General features: G+C 32.8%; 1 protein-coding gene and 1 pseudogene across 22 annotated transcripts in view; one reads left to right on the forward strand and one right to left on the reverse strand.

The window, feature by feature from the left end:
• NRXN1 (neurexin 1) overlaps nucleotides 1–22,112 on the reverse strand; it is a 1,430,528-nt gene that overhangs the window by 216,563 nt on the left and 1,191,853 nt on the right. For all 22 annotated transcript variants that reach the window (XM_044663323.1, XM_044663322.1, XM_044663321.1 and 19 more), the window contains one exon: nucleotides 21,454–21,625. In XM_044663323.1, the coding sequence (XP_044519258.1) occupies nucleotides 21,454–21,625 (172 nt within the window). The remainder of the gene's footprint in view (nucleotides 1–21,453; nucleotides 21,626–22,112) is intronic.
• On the forward strand, nucleotides 6,617–6,920 carry LOC123236856 (annotated as a pseudogene).

Here is a 22,112-nt window from a genome sequence, read left to right on the forward strand (position 1 = left end):
CTGGGGAAAAGACTTGTGGCAGGCAGACCCACTAGCAGGCTGTTTTCATCAAAGTTCTTTGCACAGTGCCTAGTATATAGAGCTTAATAAGGACTTTATCATTTATTAATAATAATTATAAAAATAATAATAACTAGTATTTATATAAAGCTTTAAAGTTTGCAAAAGTTATTAAGCTTACAATAACCTTGGGATATAGAGTGGCATTATTATTATTCCTATTTTTAAAATAAGAAAATGAGGCAAAGAAAAGTTAAATGATTAGCCAAAGGTCACACAGCTAATAAGTGTCTAAGCCAGGATCTGAATGCAGCTCTCCAAGTATAGAGCTCTACACACTCCACCACTTTGCTGCTTCTGTCTATATCTATCTATCTATCTATCTATCTATCTATCTATCTATCTATCTATGTCTGCGCCTCTGTCTATATCTATCATCTACTATCTCTCTCTCTCTCTCTCTCTCTCTATCTATCTGTCTGCATATTTTCCATTAAACACTATTAGCTTTAAATATGACTAATAAATGGTGACATAAGACGTCAGAAGACGGCTGTTTAAAACATAGCTACAACCCCTCAAAAGCAAACTCTCCCAACCCTAGCTTTTACACTATGTGAAAAAAATTAAGAGAAATTCACAATACAGAAAACAAACTTTAAAATAGTGCATTAACCTCCCTGTAGAAATATGAATCACAGAAATTTTGCAATAAACTTCAGAAAAAATGTAGCAAATATTAAGAAAGAATGACAGCATCTTATTAGAACTCTAATTCTTCCTTTAATCAAATCCATTTCTTCTAGTAGGCAATTAAGATGTCAAAAGTTTTGAGTAGAGAAGTGATTTGGTAAAAGTGGTGGTTTTGAGGAAGATTAATTGGATGATGTGCAAGATAGGTTGGACTGGAGAAAGACTAAGCTAATGGAATTTCTGGTGATAAGAGACTTCATTAAAGTGGAGGCAGTTCAGGTGCAAACAAGTGAAAGGTAGAGAAATTTAAGGAAGAATCAATAGGATTTGGTGACTAAATGAATGCAGAGCATGAGTGAAAAAAAGGGTTCAAAAGGGCTCAGTTTTGAGCCTGAATGATGGCAACTACTGAAGAAATTGAGAAGTATAAAGGAAAGTTCATCTTGAGAGAACATGAATTGAAGTTCTTTTTTGTTTTTTTGTTTGTTTGTTTGTTTTTTTAGTCTGAGGCAATAATGGGAAGCTGAATGTAAATGTCTGGCAGGATTTGAATATTGAGAACTTTAGCTTGGGAAAGTCATTCTTATAAAAGTGATAATACCTTGCCCACCAGTCAGTGAGTGGTTATTCTTTAAGTATAAGGTTTTGGTTTCGTTAAAAAAATTAATCAGAACTACTTTTCTACTTGGAGGTATCTCAGGTTTGAAACACAGTCACTCTGCTTGCTTTTCCTTGAATGATTTATCTAATCTCCATTTTGTGTCTGTGTTCAAGCTAGTATACTGTGCTGGTTTCTCTTATCCCCTCTTCTCCACCAATCTCTAATTTTTACTTTCCTTAGCAGGCTGAAACAAAACTTTGCTTTTCCAAGAGTCATTACATATAGTCAACAGCACAGTCATCACTGTTTGATTCACTATCTTTTAGTGTAGATGTGTGGGTAGAGTTGTTGCTATATTATCTTATATTTGTTCTTTTGCTGCTTTTCAGTGGTTCCTAGTTATTTCATCTTGTCTCCCCCAACAAGACTTCACATTCCTAGAGAATAGGAATCATGTTGTTTCATCATATCTATTTATATTTATATCCATACACATATATGTACATGGATATGTATATATGCAGAGAGAGAGGAGAGAAGAGGGAGGAAGGAAGGAGGAAGGGAAAGAGAGAGAGAGAGAGAGAGAGAGAGAGAGAGAGAGAGAGAGAGAGAGAGAGAGAGAGAGAGAGACAAAGATAGAGAGACAGAGACACACATAGAGACACAGAAAGACAGAGAGAGTACTAAAGGACATTAAAAGTCTTTTAATCCAAACTCCTCATTTAATAGATGAGGAAATGAGGTATAGAGAGAGTGAATGACTTGTCCAGATTGCCATAGCTAGTGTCTGAGTCTGAATTTAATCCCAGGTTTATCTAACTCCCAGTCTAGGATATCAGTGGTGTCAAGCTTAAAAATAAATCAATTAATGATGGCCACATACTGACTCAAAAAACCACAGATTAACATTATTTATGTTGTTCTCCATTTTTGTTTAATTTGTTAAACATTTCTCACTTTTTAATCTGGTTCTAGCTGCACTCATAAGTGTCCCACAAACTATTTCATAAAGTTTTCCACTATAACATGCATTTCTTTCCTTGAACAATATATTCTCCGTTTTTTTTTTCTGTTCTTGCCACCTCCCTACTTTTCGGTACTAAATTTATTTAGATACATTAGGTACAGTTATAGCCATTAAGAGCTAGAACTGTAATTAATTTTTGCCTAATAATCCCCAAGGTCCACAAGAGTGTCTTACATATTATAGGTGGATAACAAGTATTTGTTATCTTGCATTGCATTCCAGAATAATTAGCATTTGGGGTACACACTAAGAATTCAATAAATGGTTGTTGATTGAGTGTCTCTTCTTGATTTCTCTTTTCCCTTGCATATAATTTCATCTAGATAGAATCATGAGCCTGAAGGGAAGAAGGGTCAAATTTAAAAGAAATTAAGTAGTTAGTCTAAACTATGGGTTTGCCAAATATTTGTAATTTAATGTTTTTTACTACTGAGTCTTCATACTCACCCCTCCCCTTACCCCATTTCTGATTACTTTAGTTCCCTAAACATATTCTAATTGTGAAGTATAGCAAAATGAAACAAAATCTTTACCTTGAGTGTAAAAATAACTTTGAATCCAAAAATGAATGTGCAATTTAAAAGACTGATTAAATGAGGGAAAAAATTAAAGATGAGATATATGAGTGACCAGGATATGTCAATGATATCCTAAAATATTTTGAGAAGAAAAAATTATAAGCATCTCAACTAGAACTAAACATATTGGAGAAACAGGATGGTATAATGGAAGAAAACTGTGGTCTGGGAAGCTGGACTCTTGGGTTCAGGCCCTAGAGATGTGACCTTGAAAAGTCTCAACCTCTCTGGGTCTCAACTTCTGCAGCTCTAAAATGAGGAAGTGATATTAAGTTCTAAGATGCCTTAACCCTCTAAAATTTTGTGAATTTATCTCTCATTGAGACACTTTGCCCATGGTCTAAAATAGTTTGATGAGAGAACTGACCCATCCAAAAAATTTCTCTCTTCTACAGACCAGTGGCTTACAGTTTGTCAGTGTGTTTCTAATTCCTCCAAGTAAAATGCATGTAAATGGTGGTGTTTTGTTTGTTGGCTTATTTTGTTTAAAAAGCCAGCATACTGCCCACTCTTACCCATGCAGAGTGGTTTCCCATGTATATCCAAATCCTCTGCATCCTAAGGGTTTAGGTCCTTCTTAATACTTTCCTGATCATTATCCTATGGCTGTGGTTTGGTGTAAAGAAGGAAAAGATTTACAAATGGAGAAACTGAGTTTAAAGAGTTTCTGCCATTTGATACCTGTGTGATATTAGGCAAGTTGCTTAACTCCCTAGGTTTTTTCTCAACTCTAAACCAACAAGACTGGAACAAATGGTCTTGAATGCTCTTTCCATGTCTAACTCAATGACCTTTCTACATCTGTTGCCGTTAGCCTTCATTTCAAGCTTTTCCTGTGCTATCATATCATTTCTTTTCTCAAGAACTTCCCACCCAAACTGTTTCAACTGGTCTTTCCTCTTCCCCTCCAAAGTTCATACTACTGTGAGATTTATCTTTCTTATGCTGTTCATAGCATTTCAGGAACTGTCCATTATCAAATAAAGTTAATAGTCCTTAGTGAGGCATTCAAGGTCCTTCATGGTCACACCACATCCTACCTTTTCACTCTCATCTCACATTACTCCCTTGCATATGCTATATTTCCTAGTAAAAATGGACTTTTCCCCATCCCTTATACAAGTCTCACACTTTTTTACCTCAATAGTTTTCTTCATACTATTTTCTATGATTATCTTCTAATTGTGATTTTTCTATTTTGTTAGTGAGTGAAAGTGGTACTTGCACTACTTCCTTCAGAGCACTGTGAAGAAAACTATTTGAAAAACACATGTATTTATATGTTATATACCAATATATGGACATGTATGGACATATATACATATATGTACACAAGTATATATTGTTAGGTACATTTTTAAGTATCCTCTGTGGGTATGATTTTTAAAATTTTAGTAATTTCCACATAAGTTTTCCAAAGTTATATGATCCATATTGTTTCCCTTCCTTCTTCCTTCCCCCTCCCAAAGATGAGAAGTAATTCAATCTGTGTTATACATATATTATCACATGAAACATATTTCCATATTTTTCATTTTTGTAAATGAATAATCTTATAAAATCCAAACCCCCAAACATATAGTGGGTATGATTATTATTGAGGCAGCAGGAAATCTATTCAGAAATTCTTTTAATAATTATTTTATAATATATAATTCTTATTCTTTGGGCTCTGGAAATGGCTTGTGCATTGGTGAACTGAAACATAGCACCATGATACTCTTCAGACACACCTGGATTCCCTGTACAGAACTAGTCTGACAATTCTCACACCTGTCAAAACACAGACCCGGTCTATTTAGCCAGACAACTGAAATTTTCTACAAATAAGTTTGATTTCATTGACTACACTGTCTTCCTCTTTTTTGTATTCTTCTTTTACCTCTCAAGAGTGTTGTAGCCCAAGACGTCTCGATAGCTGAGCAGCAGGAATAATGAGAAGGTGAATTTATGACCACACCTGGACTTAGAAAAAGCCCTAGTGAAGGTGACCCTGAAAAATTATTATGGCATCTTATCAATTAGTTGACACTCCCTAGGAAAATGAAACTAAATGTTCTCCTCTTTCTTGTTTTATATCTCATAAATCCAGCAGAAAGGCTTCATGGGGACTGTATATGGTAATATCTAGACAGACTAATGATAAGTATAGTCTCTTTTGGATTTTCAATGACAGTTTTAGGATTCAGGCTACTAGTTTAAGTGATAAGAGAACAAAAATATTTCTTTCTTTGTTTCTTAATATTAGGAAAGTTAAGAAACCTATTTCCTTATTCAGCTTCTTTAATAGACTATCTGGCAATTTAATAATATTTTATAAGTTTCAAGGCACCTTTATACATCTTTCTCTCCCACTTCTGCCTTATCATACTTGTTTTTTTCTATATATTATTTCACTTCTTAAATTATAAGCTTTTTGATGAGAATGAATGATATAATTTTTCATCTTAAATTGTTCAAATTTAGGTTAGCATAGCATGCGCGCGCTCTCTCTCTCCATATATATGTGAGTGTGAATAAATATGTGTGTGAATACATATATACACACAAACACACATATATTCATACACACATATATATGGACTGCTAGGTGACAAAATGGATAGAACGTTGGTCTTGGAGTCAGGAAGACCAAAATTCTAATCAGACCTCCCATACTTAGTAGTTGTGTAATGTTGGGTAAGCCACTTAATCTTGTTTGCCTCAGTTTCCTTATCTGTAAAATGAGCTGAAGAAGGAAATGGCAAACCACTCTAGTACTTTGGTCAAGAAAACCCCAAATATAATCATGAAGAGTAGAACACAACTGAATAATAACAACTACATTTAATATATATGTATACTACATATACACACATACATATATTTATTTTAAATTGAACCCTCATTCATCTCTTGTAAATTGAAGGAATTGGATTAAATGGTCTCTACATAAACCTTATGATTTTTAGGGGTTATTTTCCTTCCTTTTCTTTCCCATTCTTTTCTTTGCCTGGACCTGTTATTTCATTGCTGTAAATTTAATAGATATTCATGTCCTAAAGATACCATCTCACACCTTATGATACAGGACTAAGATAGTTGAAGAATTAAATAGACAGAGCCTAAAAATATGAGTTTACATTTGAAAGACATATGCTATGCAATGCCAAAAACTTATTAAAGGTCAAGACATTTCCATGAAAAATGTAGGTACTCGATAGACATCTGTTAAACCTCTGTGATATGAATTTCATTATTAGATATGAGAAAGTAAACTGAGTATATAAAAGCTTCAGTATTTGGAATTTGTAATGCTATAAAAAAAGCCTTGACTTAGATGCAGGAGGGACATAGGCTCAGAGGAAAAAATGCCAATGATAAGCTTAGGAAAAAACTTTTTCTCTATAGTAATTACATACTCCCATGAAATAATTCATAAATGTATGGGGCAGTTTCCCTCTCTATTTGGTGACCTGTTAGCTTTTATTTTTCCTTCCTCTCTTTCCCTTCTCAATATGTTTTCCTTCATTATGCCCTGCCACCATGTTATGGGATCTTGAAGCCTATTCTAGTCTAACCTTTAAAATTAAAGATAGGGATGGAGTGGTGGGAGCTCCCCTCACCACACCAGGAAAATCCTAGACCTGCTTACTCAGGCATGGTGACAAGGGCATTCTTATAGCCCAGCAGTGGGAGACCATGGACAAGGCAGGCATCATGGGGCTATATTAGGACATGTTCTCCAAAATGGCCACAGAGCTCATGGGTGAATTGACTGACAGTCACCAGTGAAAACTATAAACTTCTTGAAAATATAAATGAACAGAATACCTTGAAGTATCTATAAGTGAAAGCTATTGCAGGAAATGTAAATAGAATCCTGAAAGACTTAAACCAGAAACAAGCTACACCTTAGCATTATCTGGATCAGATCACTTTAAATGAGAAGCAAGTAGCAGCTCTCAAGCAGGTAGCCTACAAGTTGGATGCATATTTGAAGAAACTAGAAGCAAATTATCTCAAAGTAGGGAAGCAATGAAAGAATTGTTTAGCACAAAGACTTTAACTACAAGAAACTCTCATAAGAACTGAAATATGTGGGATGGAATTTATCAAACTTCTTTCTTGGATTCCATAAAAGGAATTGGTGCTGCTCATCCAAGGAGAACTCCAACTCTCCAGCTTTGATTGGATTTGTAACTCTTTGATGTTGGCTTACTCTGGTTAATATCCTATTCTTGACCATAAAATGCTGATTTATAAAATTAAAGAAAAATTTCAATATAGCACAATATTGTTACCTAGTTGAAGAGATTGAAAACCAAAAAAGATTAAGTGATTTTCTTAAATAAGGCCCCTCAGGAAATTGGTAGCAGAACAAGGACTAAATGTAAAGGAAGGATGTCTAGCAGTACTAGATTTTAAATTGTATTATAAATTCTTAATTATCAAAATTATATGGTACTAAGAAATAGAAAGGTAGTTCAAAAGAAGATAACTGACAGACAATAAAGAGTGGTAAAAGATTATAGTAACCTGATAGTTGACAAAAGCATAGATTCAGGTGTTGGGGATAAGAAATCACTATTTGGTAAAAGTTATTGGGGCAACTGTAAAGTAGTTTGCCAGAAAACAGGCATAAATCAATATCTTACACCATTCACTAAGATAATATCAAGATAGATACTGATCTAGACATAAAAGAAGATATCATAAGTAAATTAGAACAATAGGGAACATATCTATCAGATTTATGAATAAAAGAAGAATTTTTTAGTCAACTAGAGACAGAGAGCATTATGAATTTTGAAATGGATAATTTTGAATATATGAAATTAAAAAGGTTTTGTATAAATAAAACAAATGTTGCCAAAATTAAAAGGAAAGCAGAAAATTGGGAGAAAATTTTATAGCCAGCCCCTTAGACAGAGGTCTCATATCTAAACTATATAGAGAACTTTAACAAATGTATAAGAATAAGAGCCATCTTTTGATAAATAAGCAAAATAGATTGATAAATGAGCAAAAGATATGAATAGACAATTTTCAGATTAAAAAAATTAAAACCATAAAAAGAAAAATGAAAAAATGTTCTAAATCACTATTGATTAGAGAAGTACAAACCAAAACAATTCTGAGAAATCCCCTCACACCCATAAGATTGGCTAAAACGACAAAAGGGGAAAATGACAATCATGGGAGGGGATGTGGAAAAATAGTGAAACTAATATACTGTTTGTGGAGCTATGAACTGAAACAATCCTTTTGGAAAGCAATTTGGAATTACACCCAAAGAGTCATAAAACTGTTTATACTCTTAGACTTAGTAAGCTGGGTCTTTTTCCCAAGGAGATCAGGGAAAGGGAAAAAGAACCTATATGTTCCAACATATTTATAGCAGCTCTCTTTGTGGAGGCAAAGAACAGGAAATTGAGGGGATGCCCATCAGATGGGAAACGGCTAAATAAACTATCGGTATAGGATTGTAATGGAATACTACTGTGACACAAGAAGAAATGAGAAGGGTAATTAAAAAAAAAAAACTTGGAAAGAGCTACATGAGATAATAAATAGGTGTAAGCCCAAAAGAGATTTAATACTTAAAGAATCAATTGTCAATATTATCTCCAGAGAATGAATGGAAAAAGCAAAACATTACAGACATAATTCATATATACATCTCCATCTCCTCGATGATGCCTTCTATGATGTGAGAGGAGATGAAGGGGATGATATACTTGTAAATAAATTATATTAATTAAAAAAATAATGAACTAGAACTAGAAAGATCTAAGTAAGTCTTCTTCCATGTTTCCACTATTTCTAGTACAACACATTAAATTTATTTGCTACAACTGAATCAATTCCAATATCAATTTACTCCCTAACCACAAAATATGAAGCTCAGGTGAAGGATGTACTAAAATTTCAGAAATTTGGAATTTTATCCACAGTATAAATACACTAAATTTTTGTCAATTTTGTAATAAAGGAAGTTATTTTTATTAGTTGTTCCCATTGTCTAGGGATAGCCAAACAATCCGGAATATCTATTATACATATATGTGTACACACATATATTAGTATTGTGTACATATGAATATGTATGAGTATTATTTCCATGTAAGAAAATGGTAAATATGAGAAAAGTAAGAAATATTTGCATAACTGATAAAAAAAGTAAAGAAAGCACACCCAAGAAAATGGTAATTGCTTGATTCCAAAGGACTAACAATGAAATGGATTTTCCTCAGCCATGTAGTAGAAAGAGAAGTAACCTCAGTGTTAGAAGACCCAAACCCAGTTCTGCAGTTTGCTGACTGTGTGACCTTGATTAAGAACATTTTGTCTCTCCCTGTCTCAGTTTCTTTAAGTGTAAATGGAGTGGGTTGGTCTATATGGTCTCTAAGGCTTTTTCGGCTCTAGATTTTTTAATCCTCTAAGTAGTAAAGTGGTGTAATAAGGGTGCAGAATGCTATATATCCTATTAGTAATTAAGTAATTAGTAATTAAGGTAGCAGGGTCAGTTTATTTTGCTTAATTATTTTTCTTTACACAAGAGAGCATGATTAATCATGAAAAGTTTTTTTTTCAAAATAATATAAATGAAAGAAGGTAAAAGAGAAAAGGGCAACTTTTTCATACTTATTGGACAGTTATTTTTAACGAATCATAAAAAAGGGCTAGATTGTTTTCTATAGTTAATATTAAAGATCATCTTTAAGAAGGGAGGTGCTCTTACTAATTTAATAAGGATCTTATTTGGAAAGAAGGGATTGATCAGAAAACTTGACAAACCTTTAAGAAAAAAATTCATCACTGATGCCAGAAACATGTTTGTTTTAATTTCATTTGCTGAATATTAAATGTTATAAAGGCAAAAGACTCTTGGAAGACTGGCATAGGTAGACAAAACTGCCTTAAAAATACTTAAAGCTTTCTAAAACTTAATTTCCAAGAGAAACGTGATTCTTTTAATGTTTAGCTCACAGTTAGATTTTGTAATATGTGAAAATTTGGTATCTTTTATCTTCTGAATTTAATGAGGGCAATGAAATACACTTTGAAAAAATTTTATTGATATATTTCCTTTATCTATCACATTTCTCAATATATCCCTATAACTTCCTAATCCTTTCTGAGAGAGCTATGCCTAGTAATAAAGAATACAAGTGATTAAAATGGATCAAAATTAACCAATATCATAAAAATTCCTAATTTTATATGCTATATTCCATGTCTATAGACCTTATTTCTAGAGGGAAGTAGAAAAAAATGTCTTCTGTTCTTTGTGGCCAAGCTCAGTCATTAAAATTTTAGTTTTATTTTTATTCTTTCCTCTTTCATTGTTGTCCTTATTCTGTATATGATTTCTTGCTTCTTAACTTCTTAATGTTGTACCAGTTCATATAAAATCTTTCCAAATATTTTTGTATTGTTCTTGTTCATCATTTCTTACAGAACAGTAATGTTAGATTACATTCAGATTCCACATTTTTTAGCCATTCTCCAAATTAATGGGCATTTACTTCGTTTCTAGCTCATTGCTATAAAAAATACTGTCATAAATATTTTTGTATATTTAGGACCCTTATTTTTGTCATTAAATTGTTCAGGGGAGGACAAATAATTATTACATTAAATGAGGGCAATACTTATTGCAAATATGTAAGAAATGAATGGAATTTCAGTTTGGGAAAAGTCTTTGATCTCAAACTGAAAACAGTATTAAGGGCATTTTTATATAGCATTTATTTAAGGGAAGGGGAAGACAATAAGCATTTCTATAGCACTTATGTAAGAGGCACTGTGGCAAGGGCTTTATAAATATTATCTCATTTATATTAAGAAAACTATAGCAAGATATTATATGTAAAGAAAGCAGTTTATTAATTTTGTGGTCTTGGGAGAGTCACTAAGATAATAACCTTCCAAGTCCTTTCCAGCTCTGACATTCTGTGGGTTTGAGTCTGAAGAACTTCATAGCTTTACTGATAGATAACTTTATCATTCTATTATACACTGAGAGGAAACATTGTGTAGACTGGATGTCAGGAGACCTACAAGAGGTTCTAGACCCAGTTCTACCACAGATCACTCTATAACCTTGGACAACTCAGTTTACTTCTCAGTGTCTCTCTTTCAACCATTACAAATTGAGTTGTGTGAGATGATTTTTAAGGTCAACACCAAAGTTCTACAATTTTATTAACATCTGGAATTAAATCCTAAAATTACACATAAAAATAAATTAAGCTGCTATACAATGCTGAGGAAATAGAAGATAAATGATAATCTATCTTATGATTTAGAAAAATACTGTTATGATAATCTTCAATTACATTGTAAAATATCAGCAAAGGGTTTCTAGGGTAATACTCTGATTGTTGGGGAATATTGATATATCTTAATTTGATTTCATGATTCTTGCTGGAAAAAAATGCATCAATGTATATACATAATATATGCATAATGTAAATATGTACATAATATATTGTATATATTAATTTGAATATTTAGAGTTGAAAATTGGAAAATAGTCAGAAAAATCATTTAAATATAACTTTTAAAGTAAGATAATTTTAAAAAACTTAAACATACATTTCTTTGGCATTGCAGTAGAATCTTTAGTGAAATTCACTTTAAAATATGGCTGGGCAGTTTTGTATTATCACTTTTATTATGAGGTTTTTGATTTCTGGTTGATCTATAAAGTTGCCATAGACCTCTTTTTTCAAATTTACAATGAAGAAGGAATCAAAGAGTCATGAGGAGCATTGGTGGAAAGAGAGGGAGGGAAGAGAAAGGCAACATTAAATCAATTTAATAAATATTTATTAAGCACTTGCATTTTGTAAGGCAGTAGACTGTGAAGATATAAAGATAAAAAATATCAAAATTCCTGACTGCAAGTACATTACAGTGAAATCCTTTTTAAAAAATTTGACTCTTGTTTTTTCCTCAACAAGTAGCAGAGTGCTTGGCACTTTATAGATACTTAGTAAATGTTTATTGAATTGAATTGAATTATAAAAATCGGCCTCTTTATCTACCAAAGTGTTGGTTGACAAAAAAATATATGATAAACCAATTTCCTGTTTTGTTTATTTGCCTAACAATGTTACTTGAATGCCCTCTGCCCCATTATGGCAAAGAGGTGACCCTGTGTTCTCAAAGGCTGTGTGAATAGATTATAAACTCTCACAGTTTCTATGCTGCTAGAAAGTCTTATAGGAAGTTACAAGAATTATATGTATCTCCTTTCTAAGCATCAACTTTGCAAGATTAAAAAGAGGATGCTCACTTAGTCATGACTCCCTTTTCCATAGAAATGTGTCAATTTTTAACATTCTTAAGTATAAATGAAAATAAAAGGGAGAAGATGTAGCTAGATTTGAGGGTGGTTCAGATTCTCTTCAAATATGCAAATAAAAATGCTAATAGGGTTGGTTTTAAGACAAGGTTAACATTTCATGGGACATTGGATGATTTTATATTGCATTTCTCCTGATAATTATAGCAAAATATATATAACCACAAAAATGCTTACATAAAAAGTCCAGAGTATAAATCTGGCCTCAGATACTGCCTAGTTATGTGACCCTGGGCAAGTCACTTAACCGCCATTGCCTAGCCCTTACTACTTTTCTGCCTTGGAACCATTACACAGTATTGATTCTAAGACAGAAAGTAGGGTTTTGTTGTTGTTGTTGTTGTTGTTGTTTTGTTTTGTTTTTTATAACAGCAAGAAGAATCAAAGTGGGAAAAGTTTTAAAGAATATTTTAGCCCAAGCAAGATCTGGATAAACTAAATCGTGTCAAGACATCAGAAGGATGAAATATGGGAAAAGATGTGAAGATTTCCATTATAAATGTTTTCTCTTTATCAATGAGTGCATAACTAGCACATTTCAAATCTAACATTATAGTCCCTGTTGTAATACAAGAAAGCAAAAATGGCACAAAAGAAAAACCAAGATTGGTAAGAAAGTGGACAAGATCTAGCATTAACACACAAAAAACAGTCTATGCTAGAGGCAACACAATTTTAAGATTATTGAAGGACTGATTCTCAAAATATCTGAAAGAAGGAAGATATTGAAGTGGTAAAATCAAAGATAATACTTAAGAAGATTAATATTTAATACTTAAAAAGATAATCAAGAAACCATCAGCTATTAACTTTCTACCTGTATTCTTTCTACTTCTCTCTTAAAAAGCAAAACAAAAATTAACAAATTTAGAGAATAATTTATATATCTGTGTGTGTGTATATATATATATGTATATATATATTTATCACCTTTTTGATAAAATGAGAGAAGGAAATAGACTTTTGCAGCTAAATTTCTATAGACCACATCTTCAAAATCACATACATTGAAGGTTGAAAGAAACTGACTAAAACAAGAAAAGAATTTGAGAACTCACCATGCATACCTACAGCTGGAGGTTTTAAAAGTTACTATATATATATGTATGTATATATAGATACATATAATTTGGCAGAACAAGATGTAGTGTTGAAGGCACTTGACAAATTGTTTCTCATGCATATGTTAGAATAATTTAGAAATCATTAATAGATATAATAAGAGCATTTTGTTCACTCCTCAGATTTATATGCATAAAGCAGGGAGATGTGAGCTAACCAAAGATATTTTCCTAGGTCATGTAGGTGATCCAGTTCAATTTAAATGGAAGAAGAATTCCTTATAAATAGCAAAGTCCTCTAAAGGCTCCTAATTTGTGAATGGTATTGTGTTTTTTATATCAAGCCCCAGAACATTACAAAGCTTTCAAAATGAGAGCTCTAATAATTTAAGAGTTTAACCCAACTATCCATACAGGAAATCAAAGAAGAATGTTTATTTTCCAGACTGATAATTAGTTGAATAGATAACGTATAGAGTGGAAACTTCAGTATTTATATCTCAGACAGACACTGAAAATGATCAATGAGTTGGACATCGGATTGGGTAGAAAGAAGAGAGAATGTGAAATTATGCAGGTCTATCAATGACTTCAATCTTCTCTCTGAATCAAAAACCTGTCTCTTTAACTCCATGTTTTTCTAGGGATGCCATATATAGTTGCAGATCATATAATCTCTGAGAATTCAAAAAACAATAGGGAGGTTCAAATCCAGCCTCAGACACTTCCCAGCTGTGTGACCCTGGGCAAGTCACTTGATCCCCATTGCCCACCCTTACCACTCTTCCACCAAGGAGCCAATACACAGAAGTTTAGGGTTTAATAAAAAAGAAAAAAAAAACAATAGGGAGACTTATGCAGGTATAAATAGGCTGCAGAATATTCTGAGTAATGTGTGTGAGGATGCATCAATGACATTGTCACATAAATATACAACCAGAAAAGGACCAGGGCTGGTCAGGTAGCAGAAGTAAGCAATCACAGTCCATGACTTCAAGGGCAATGTCATATAATGTTCAAGAGCTAGTTCAGTAGACTAGATTCAGCCCTTTGAGTGGATCTCTATGTAGGATTTATTGGAGAAAAAGGACAAGAATCTCAGGATAAGAATATGAAGATAAGATGTGATTTGTACTATTAAAGAGAATATTCACATTGATGAAATCATAGATTCACTGGAGTATAGAAATTAGCAATCAAATTAGATTTTAGGAAATTAGAAATTAACAAGCAAATAATCTTTAGAGAATCCTTGTGATTTCATTGGTATAGGAAGTTCACAGTGAGAAAATGCTCTAATAATTCTGTATTTTACTATATATTCTTAGAAGTTATGTGACTTGCCCAGGGTCACATTGATAATATTTCAGAGATGAGACTTGATCCATTATCTTCCTGACTGCTAGGTGGGCTTTCTCTCTCCATGCTGACCCTCTCAAATAAATGAAATTAATTAAATTTCAGCATATTTGGAGAAACGCCAAGTTATAAAGCAGATTGTGACTCATAGTGAACAGTTAATGTGGCTTCTAAAGTAGTTCATTTTATAATCTATAAGTATCTTAGCCCCTAAGACAATGTTTCTGAACAACTGAAAGCCTCTAGGACAACAGATTATTAAGGTAGTCACTCATAAACTCGCAAACAAGCTCCATGCAAGGGTACATGATAGGCATTCCAGAAAGATGGAATAAGAAATGTCATCATCTGGTGAATTAATATATCCTGAATTTAAAGGATGAAGCAGATTTTTTTCTGGTTTGCTTTACTTCCCCCTCCCCTTAAGACTTTTTATTAGAATACATAAAAGAGGGCCTATGACAAATAAAATAACATAAAATTCATGTCTATCTCTCTCTGCCTGCCAATCTAATTTAAGTGTAAATTGGTAGAAGTTTTCTATATTTACATAGATATGTATGTGTGATTTTATATAATCATTATAATATATGTTTATGTAAACATATATATTTATTTTACATATATAATTGTATGTGTGTATTGTGAACGTATACATATTTGTGAATAATTTAATATATATTTTAACAAAGGCATAAGACCTATCTTAAACTAAATACAAGCATCCTTTTGCTTAGAACTATAAAAAGTCTTCTAATGGTTTTTTCCTGCTGTGGACATCAGCCTACTCTGTCTCTTTAGTTATGCAGAGTGACTAAATATGTACCTATATATTTATAAAGTTTTGTATGTCACAGAGTGCTATTAGGGCTGTTGGAACACCAATATAGTACAATCCATGAATCTTTACAGTTTATTCTCATGTAACTTCTAACATGAATTAGGAAAAATCAAGAATCAACTTCAGTAATATAATTTAGCAGTTAAGAGGCATGGCAGTGTAATAATTACCAGAAAGGAGTTTTGATGTCCTATAAAATTTTAGGAATTGAAGAAAACCATTACATAAATGTGTTCTATCCACCCCTCTTATTCCCTGAAATCTCCAAAGAATAATATGTGTTTACAGATAGGTGCATCTATATTTTTCTCTCAAGTGACAACAATCTGATAGGAAGCAATGTACACAAGTGATATGTGGTATTATCAACAGTTAAATCTAAGGGCATCTCCTTTTTTTCACATGTAAACCAGGGTAGGAGAGTGAATAAATAGAGAAATAAGGTGCCAGAATAGAGTTCAGGTCCCATTCCACCATTAAATTGTTAAGGGACAATGGGAACATCACTGAGCAATTTAGGACTTGAATTTCTTCACCTCTAAATTAAAAAGAATGGGCTAGGGTTTATATTACCTTTGGGCTCTCAAAATTCATGATTCTCTGAATCTGTGAGATGGATTCTGTTTTGAATTGAATTAAGTAAAAGGCTAATTGTAGAACTGCTAAGTCAACCATTACCCAGCAGCACTCAAGTGTGTAAACGGGTGCATCCCTTATCAAAGTGGATGCTTCTTGAAAACAGGAACTGAGTTCACCTCCTCAGTGTTTTCTTGGCATTTAACCCAATTTTTGGCACATTATGGGTACTTAATGTTATTATAATTTAATTTACTTAGATATTGACATCACTACGTAATAAATAACATAGAAAACAGAATCTAGGAATTCAAAAGAACTTCAGAGTCCCTCCAGGTCATGTGCTTAACATTTTGAATATCATGCACTTTTTTGGCTGGCTGGTAAAGCCTGTGGATTTCTTTTCAGAATGTTTTTAAATACTTGAAGTAAGTTCTAAATTTCAATTAGAAGTTAGTGAGAATAAAGAAATATTTTTTTTATAATTCAAATTCAAAGAACCCTGAAAATTTATCAACAGATCTCTGTGGACTCCAGTTAAAAACCCATTTCTTCTACAGTATGCTCAATGAATGATTAAGTTTTTGATGAAAATCATCATCATCATTTACGTAACACTTTAACATTTGCAAAAGGTATTTAATTCATTTAACTTGAAGATTTTAGTAAGGGAGAGTCTATTACCAATAAAGGCATTCCATTCCACTTTTTAATTATTATGAACACTTTCCTTACATTAAGTCTAAATTTGTCTATTTTAACTTCTTCCTCACTGATCTTAGCTTTGCCCTCTGGGATCAAGTGGAACAAAGGTTAGTAACTCTTCCACTTGACAATCCCTGAAATACCAGGGAATGGGTTTCTGTTCTCTGGATTCAACATCCATTCTTTCCTCAACCAAGACTTTCATGACAAGAATTTCACCCTGCTGCCCTCCACTGCAAAGTTTTGGTGAAAAGTTTCAGAACATTCTACCAACTTCCCCATATAGAAATATTTGGGATTTATAAATTAACTCTTTTAATATACTTAAAAAATTTTCACCTTTCTAAAGTAACTTGTACCTGCCATACTTTAGAGCAGTGGTTCCCAAACTTTTTTGGCCTACTGCCCCCTTTCCAGAAAAATATTACTTAGCCCCCTGGAAATTAAATTCTAAAAAATTTTAATAGCAATTAATAGGAAAGATAAATGCACCTCTGGCCATCACCACTCCCCTGGATCACTGCAGCCCCCACCAGAGGGCGGTGGCACCCACTTTGGGAATCACTGCTTTAGAGGTAGAAACTTCATTTAGCTACAGAAGAAGCATTCCCTGTGCTCCAGTAGCATGTACAGAGTTTCATCAATTGAAATGATTGTCTCATTCATCTTAGTGGATCCAAATCCCACTCATACTTCAAGGTCAAATCAGAGTATTCTTTTTAAATGAAAGCTTCCTTCCATTTCAGCCCACTGAGATCTCTTCCTACCCTATTGTTCCTGATTCAATTCAACAAACACTAAGCATCTAGTAGCAGACTTTGGACATGTATAGTCTCTGCAATCAATATTTATTAAGCATGTAATGTGTAGTATAACACGAATGTAAGATCAAAATAATTTTGCTCTTATGGATCACATTCTATACTATCCATTTGGTAATTAGTCGCAAAACCCTTTGTATTTGTTATTATTTAAATTTTTGCTTATACCTTTTCTCCCTGAGTAGACTGTATACTTCCTGGGGGCAATGCTTTAAATAATAGTAACCAATTTTTATAGAGTAAGGTTTTAAAAAATATACACATTATTTCATGTTATTCTCAAAATAACCCTCTAAAGTTAGTGCTAATCTTATCTTCATTTTACATTTGAAGAAACTGAGGATGTAGGGGTTTAAATGTCTTATCTGGGGTCACATGGCTAGTAAGAGTCTGAGTCAGGACCAGAATTCAGGTTTTTCTGATTTTGAGTGAGGTGTTCTATCAACTGAGGCCTTACAGGCTATTTAGGACACAGAAAGCTTTATGTATAAAGGGTGTTCAATAACTATTTGTCAATCTGATTTGCTTATTTATTTGGAGAAAGTATATATTTGACATCGTGGCGTGAAACACAAAGGGTTCTTCTTATTACATTACATGATAGGTTTTCCTTCTTTTAGGAGCTGTGAGTTATATTGAAAAATTAACCGTGATTTTTCTGAGAAATTATTAAGGTGGGAAACTAAATGATGTTAGGCTTCACAATTTATTGTTATGAGAAGAGACCTATTTTTATTGACAGAGCAAAACTTTTACTAGGGAAATCTAATTAGGACCCCATCAGAGATTAGTGATGCATTATATTTCAGAGTTTAAATAGCAAATTCCAAGAAAGAACTTCTTCCTCATCTGCTAAATGCATTATGACTTATTCTCTCTCTTTATTTTGTGCTTAGGAAAGCAAGCTTGCTATTCAGAAAATTCCATATATATTCTACATGTGAGGATTATTGAGTTATATGAGCATTGCTTATATTCCAAAGAGTATAAAACCTACTCATAACAATTAGCCTCTGTAAGAAAGTCTTCCAGACAATTAGGGCTAATGCCACTGGTCAATGGTTTGGGTACATTTCATTAAAGACCCATTGGAGTTGCCAGATGTATTGCTTCATATAAATGTGCTTACCACAATGCCCAATAATGGAAGGTTGAGTGCCATACTTAATTGCTAATTTCAACCTTTATTACCTATATTTTTCAGTGCAAGCACTTTAAGGAGAATTGAAGATAGTTCATTGGTTCCTGCCCTCTGATGATAGGACATGGTATTGAGTGCTTCAGTTTAGCAGCCATTTCAAAGTATAACAATGTCTTTCTAATGACAAATCATCAAATTAAAAATAGTTATACCACAAACCCATTTTCTAAAGTGATATCCTGGTTCTTACTGTGAAGCATGAAACTAAAAACAAAACCCATACAAAAAAACCAAAATGCTAATTCCAGAAAATTGCAATATAAGCCTCCCACACTGTAAATTTTAAATTCAGGTTTGACTATATGATATTGCCAAAGCTGAAGGTTTTTTAAACTTGCTTTCGATAGTTACTGTCTCATTACTATCTTGATATACACATAAGTTGGTTAATTGATTAAAATAATTTTCAAATAATTGTTAGCTTACTGAAGTTCTTTTAAATATGTTTATGTATAAATATAATATGCCTAGTATTTCCTTCTAGACTGTAAGTTTCCATAGGGTAATAGAACTTAATACTTAATATCCCCAAAGTGCATAGTAAAGTGTTTTTATTATAATTAAGTATGGCATTGTAGATAGAGTTCTGGACTTGGAGTCTGGAAGAGCTGTATTTAAATTCCTCTCTAGATCCTTGCTATCTGTGTGACCTTAAACAAGTTACTTAAACTCACTAAGCCTTAGTTTCCCCAAATGTAAAGTAGAGATAAAAAGAGTGACTTTTGCAGAGTTTTTGTGAAGATCAACTCATAACATGGATAAAGTATCATACAAATGTAAGCTATTAATAATCAACCAACTGATGCTTTACAAAGTAATACCTGCTATTATTATAGAAAATACAACGTCATTAGTACTTTCATAAGTATACTGAAGGTTTGCCTATTATCACTTATTTTTCAGAATCCAAGGATCTGTTTAGAAAGTGGTGAGAAAATACACAATTCTCCTCTGCCCTGGAATATCTCTCAAAAAACCCAACTGCAATAAATAGCCAAATATATCCCATGGCCCTAAGTGAATAAGTCTTTGAGTAAAAATTGGCCAAGTAAGTGTCTGAATGCCAGCACCCATTATCATTTCCAGCTCATCCACTGGATCAGAATGGTTATTACATTGAAATTATGCCTTTATATCCACATAGCTATAAATTCATATATTAATAAGTCTACTCCAATCTATAAGGTCCCATACCCATCCTTAGGTTCCAAAGAGTCCCTGTATTCTGTTAGTAGTAGCAGACTACCATGTGGCAAAATTTCAACTGACATGACCTTTTATTTTCTTCATAACAACCCTTTCTCTTTTGCTCTCTCTCTTCTAATTTTTCTTTTAAAAATAAGTATGAGGTAATGAAGTTGCCTATCTTATTTTTTATGTGAAAAACTTTCTTAAAATATGACATTATTTTTTTTCAGAAAACTACATTTAATTCTGGCTTAGTTTAGATGGTTTTAAAATAATTTTTCTTAGAGCCTGTACTACATTGATTATAGTGTGAAAGCAAAGTAATATTTAGTTATTTAACTAACTTCCTAAAGAAAGGAAAAAAACACCCTTGATTGATCATCCTTAGCATGTTAGGTTCCTGGGACTGGCTTTACAGTTCTGACTTTTATAACTACTTTCTTTCACTTCTGTTTTAAATAAGTTTATTTGTCTTCTATGTGTATTCTTGTGGATGTTATTCTATTATATTGTTGGGAAAAGAGGCAGGGAATAAAGAGAATGCATAGGATGGTAGAATTTTCACTTGAACATGGAGAGAGAAGATCCTTGAAATCAAATGCTAATCTTTTCTGGAAGGATATTTCAGATTATATCTTTTAAATAAACTATGGCCATGTTAGTTAGGGGGGCTTTTAAAGAGGTAGAATGTACACCTAAAAGAAACCTTTGCTTATATTTCTGCTTAAGACTATTTTTGTTTTAATGGTGTGGTGCTGACAAATTTAGTGAATAGCTTCAAGGTGATTTTCAAATGACTAATATTGACCCAGTGCTTATTTGAAACAAGAAGTACATTTTACATTTGAAATGAATAGTGATGTTCACTCCCTGTGAACACAGTGGCTATGTGACAGAGGACTCAGGTTACCTTTAAATAAATTTACTTTTAATTAATTATGAATAACTATTAATTGTTAGATGCTTTTTTTGCTGTTGATCCATGGCCCTCCCTAATGTTCTTTGATTTTCAGCAGTTGCATCAATATAATAGAACATTTCTCCCAAGAGAATATTTTATGATATTTTCCCAGTAATTTTTAAAATTTACTCTATTACTTTTGTCAAAACCTTCCCTTTGTTTAATGTTTAAATGTTTAACAATCCAATAAATAGAGCTTTAACCTTGTTGTGTCTTTTAGGTTTACATTTCTCTGATTTCAATGATGTTTTGAATTTTACAGAAGATAAAGTGTGCCTTCAATTTCCCTCATGCAATGCCATTACTACACACTGTGTCCAAAACAGTTTAGGATAGCATTACATTCAAATGACCCTAAATTTGCAATAAGTATTTAATGGTTTATCAGAATATCTGGAATTTGGTGAGACGGTCGCAAAACAGTGCTTGTTGTCCTTTATTTATTTTTTTAATAAGGCATTCACAGATACATATTCACTGCCTTACCTGCAGGATAACGCTCGATCACTGGCCAGCTGTCCACCTGTAACGTAGCGTTACCGCCACTCCTCGTGAAACGTACTACATGGTATTTCCCATCATTAATGATTGCATTGTTCTCTTCAATGGCGATGTCATCCGTTCCAACATTAAATTTAACTCCAATCTTTCCCTGGTGCTAGAAGTGAGAAGAAAGGAGAGGAAATCAGAAGGAAGTAATGCTAATTAGTTATTATTTGATAAGAATTGACATATATGCTGTCTAGTATATCACAAAGTGTTTCTAACCAGTTTTTTGCTTTTTATTTCACTTCTGAAGAGTTGTATACCATGGAGAAAAGGTTCTTGACATTTTGTAAAGTCTGGGGCATCTCTTTCATGGATAATTAATATTCCAAATCAGAAACTTTCAAGGGAATTAATTTGCCTTCTTTTCCCAGAGGCACCCACTGTGGAGAACGATTGCCCAAATAAACAGGCATCTTTTCATGGACTTTAAACACAGGACTTTTAATATCCTTCTTTTTATTTCCATGGGAAGAAAAAATGGGGCTTGAAATTTTGTTTCTTAATAATTGGTGAAATTGGATCAAAAACACTTATTTCTACTTAACTGGCAAGGGCTTCCATGTGCTAATTCCACTTGCAAATAAGTATATACAAAG

This window comes from Gracilinanus agilis, chromosome 2, assembly GCF_016433145.1.
Source record: "Gracilinanus agilis isolate LMUSP501 chromosome 2, AgileGrace, whole genome shotgun sequence".
In the NCBI taxonomy this organism is placed as follows: Eukaryota; Metazoa; Chordata; class Mammalia; order Didelphimorphia; family Didelphidae; genus Gracilinanus; species Gracilinanus agilis.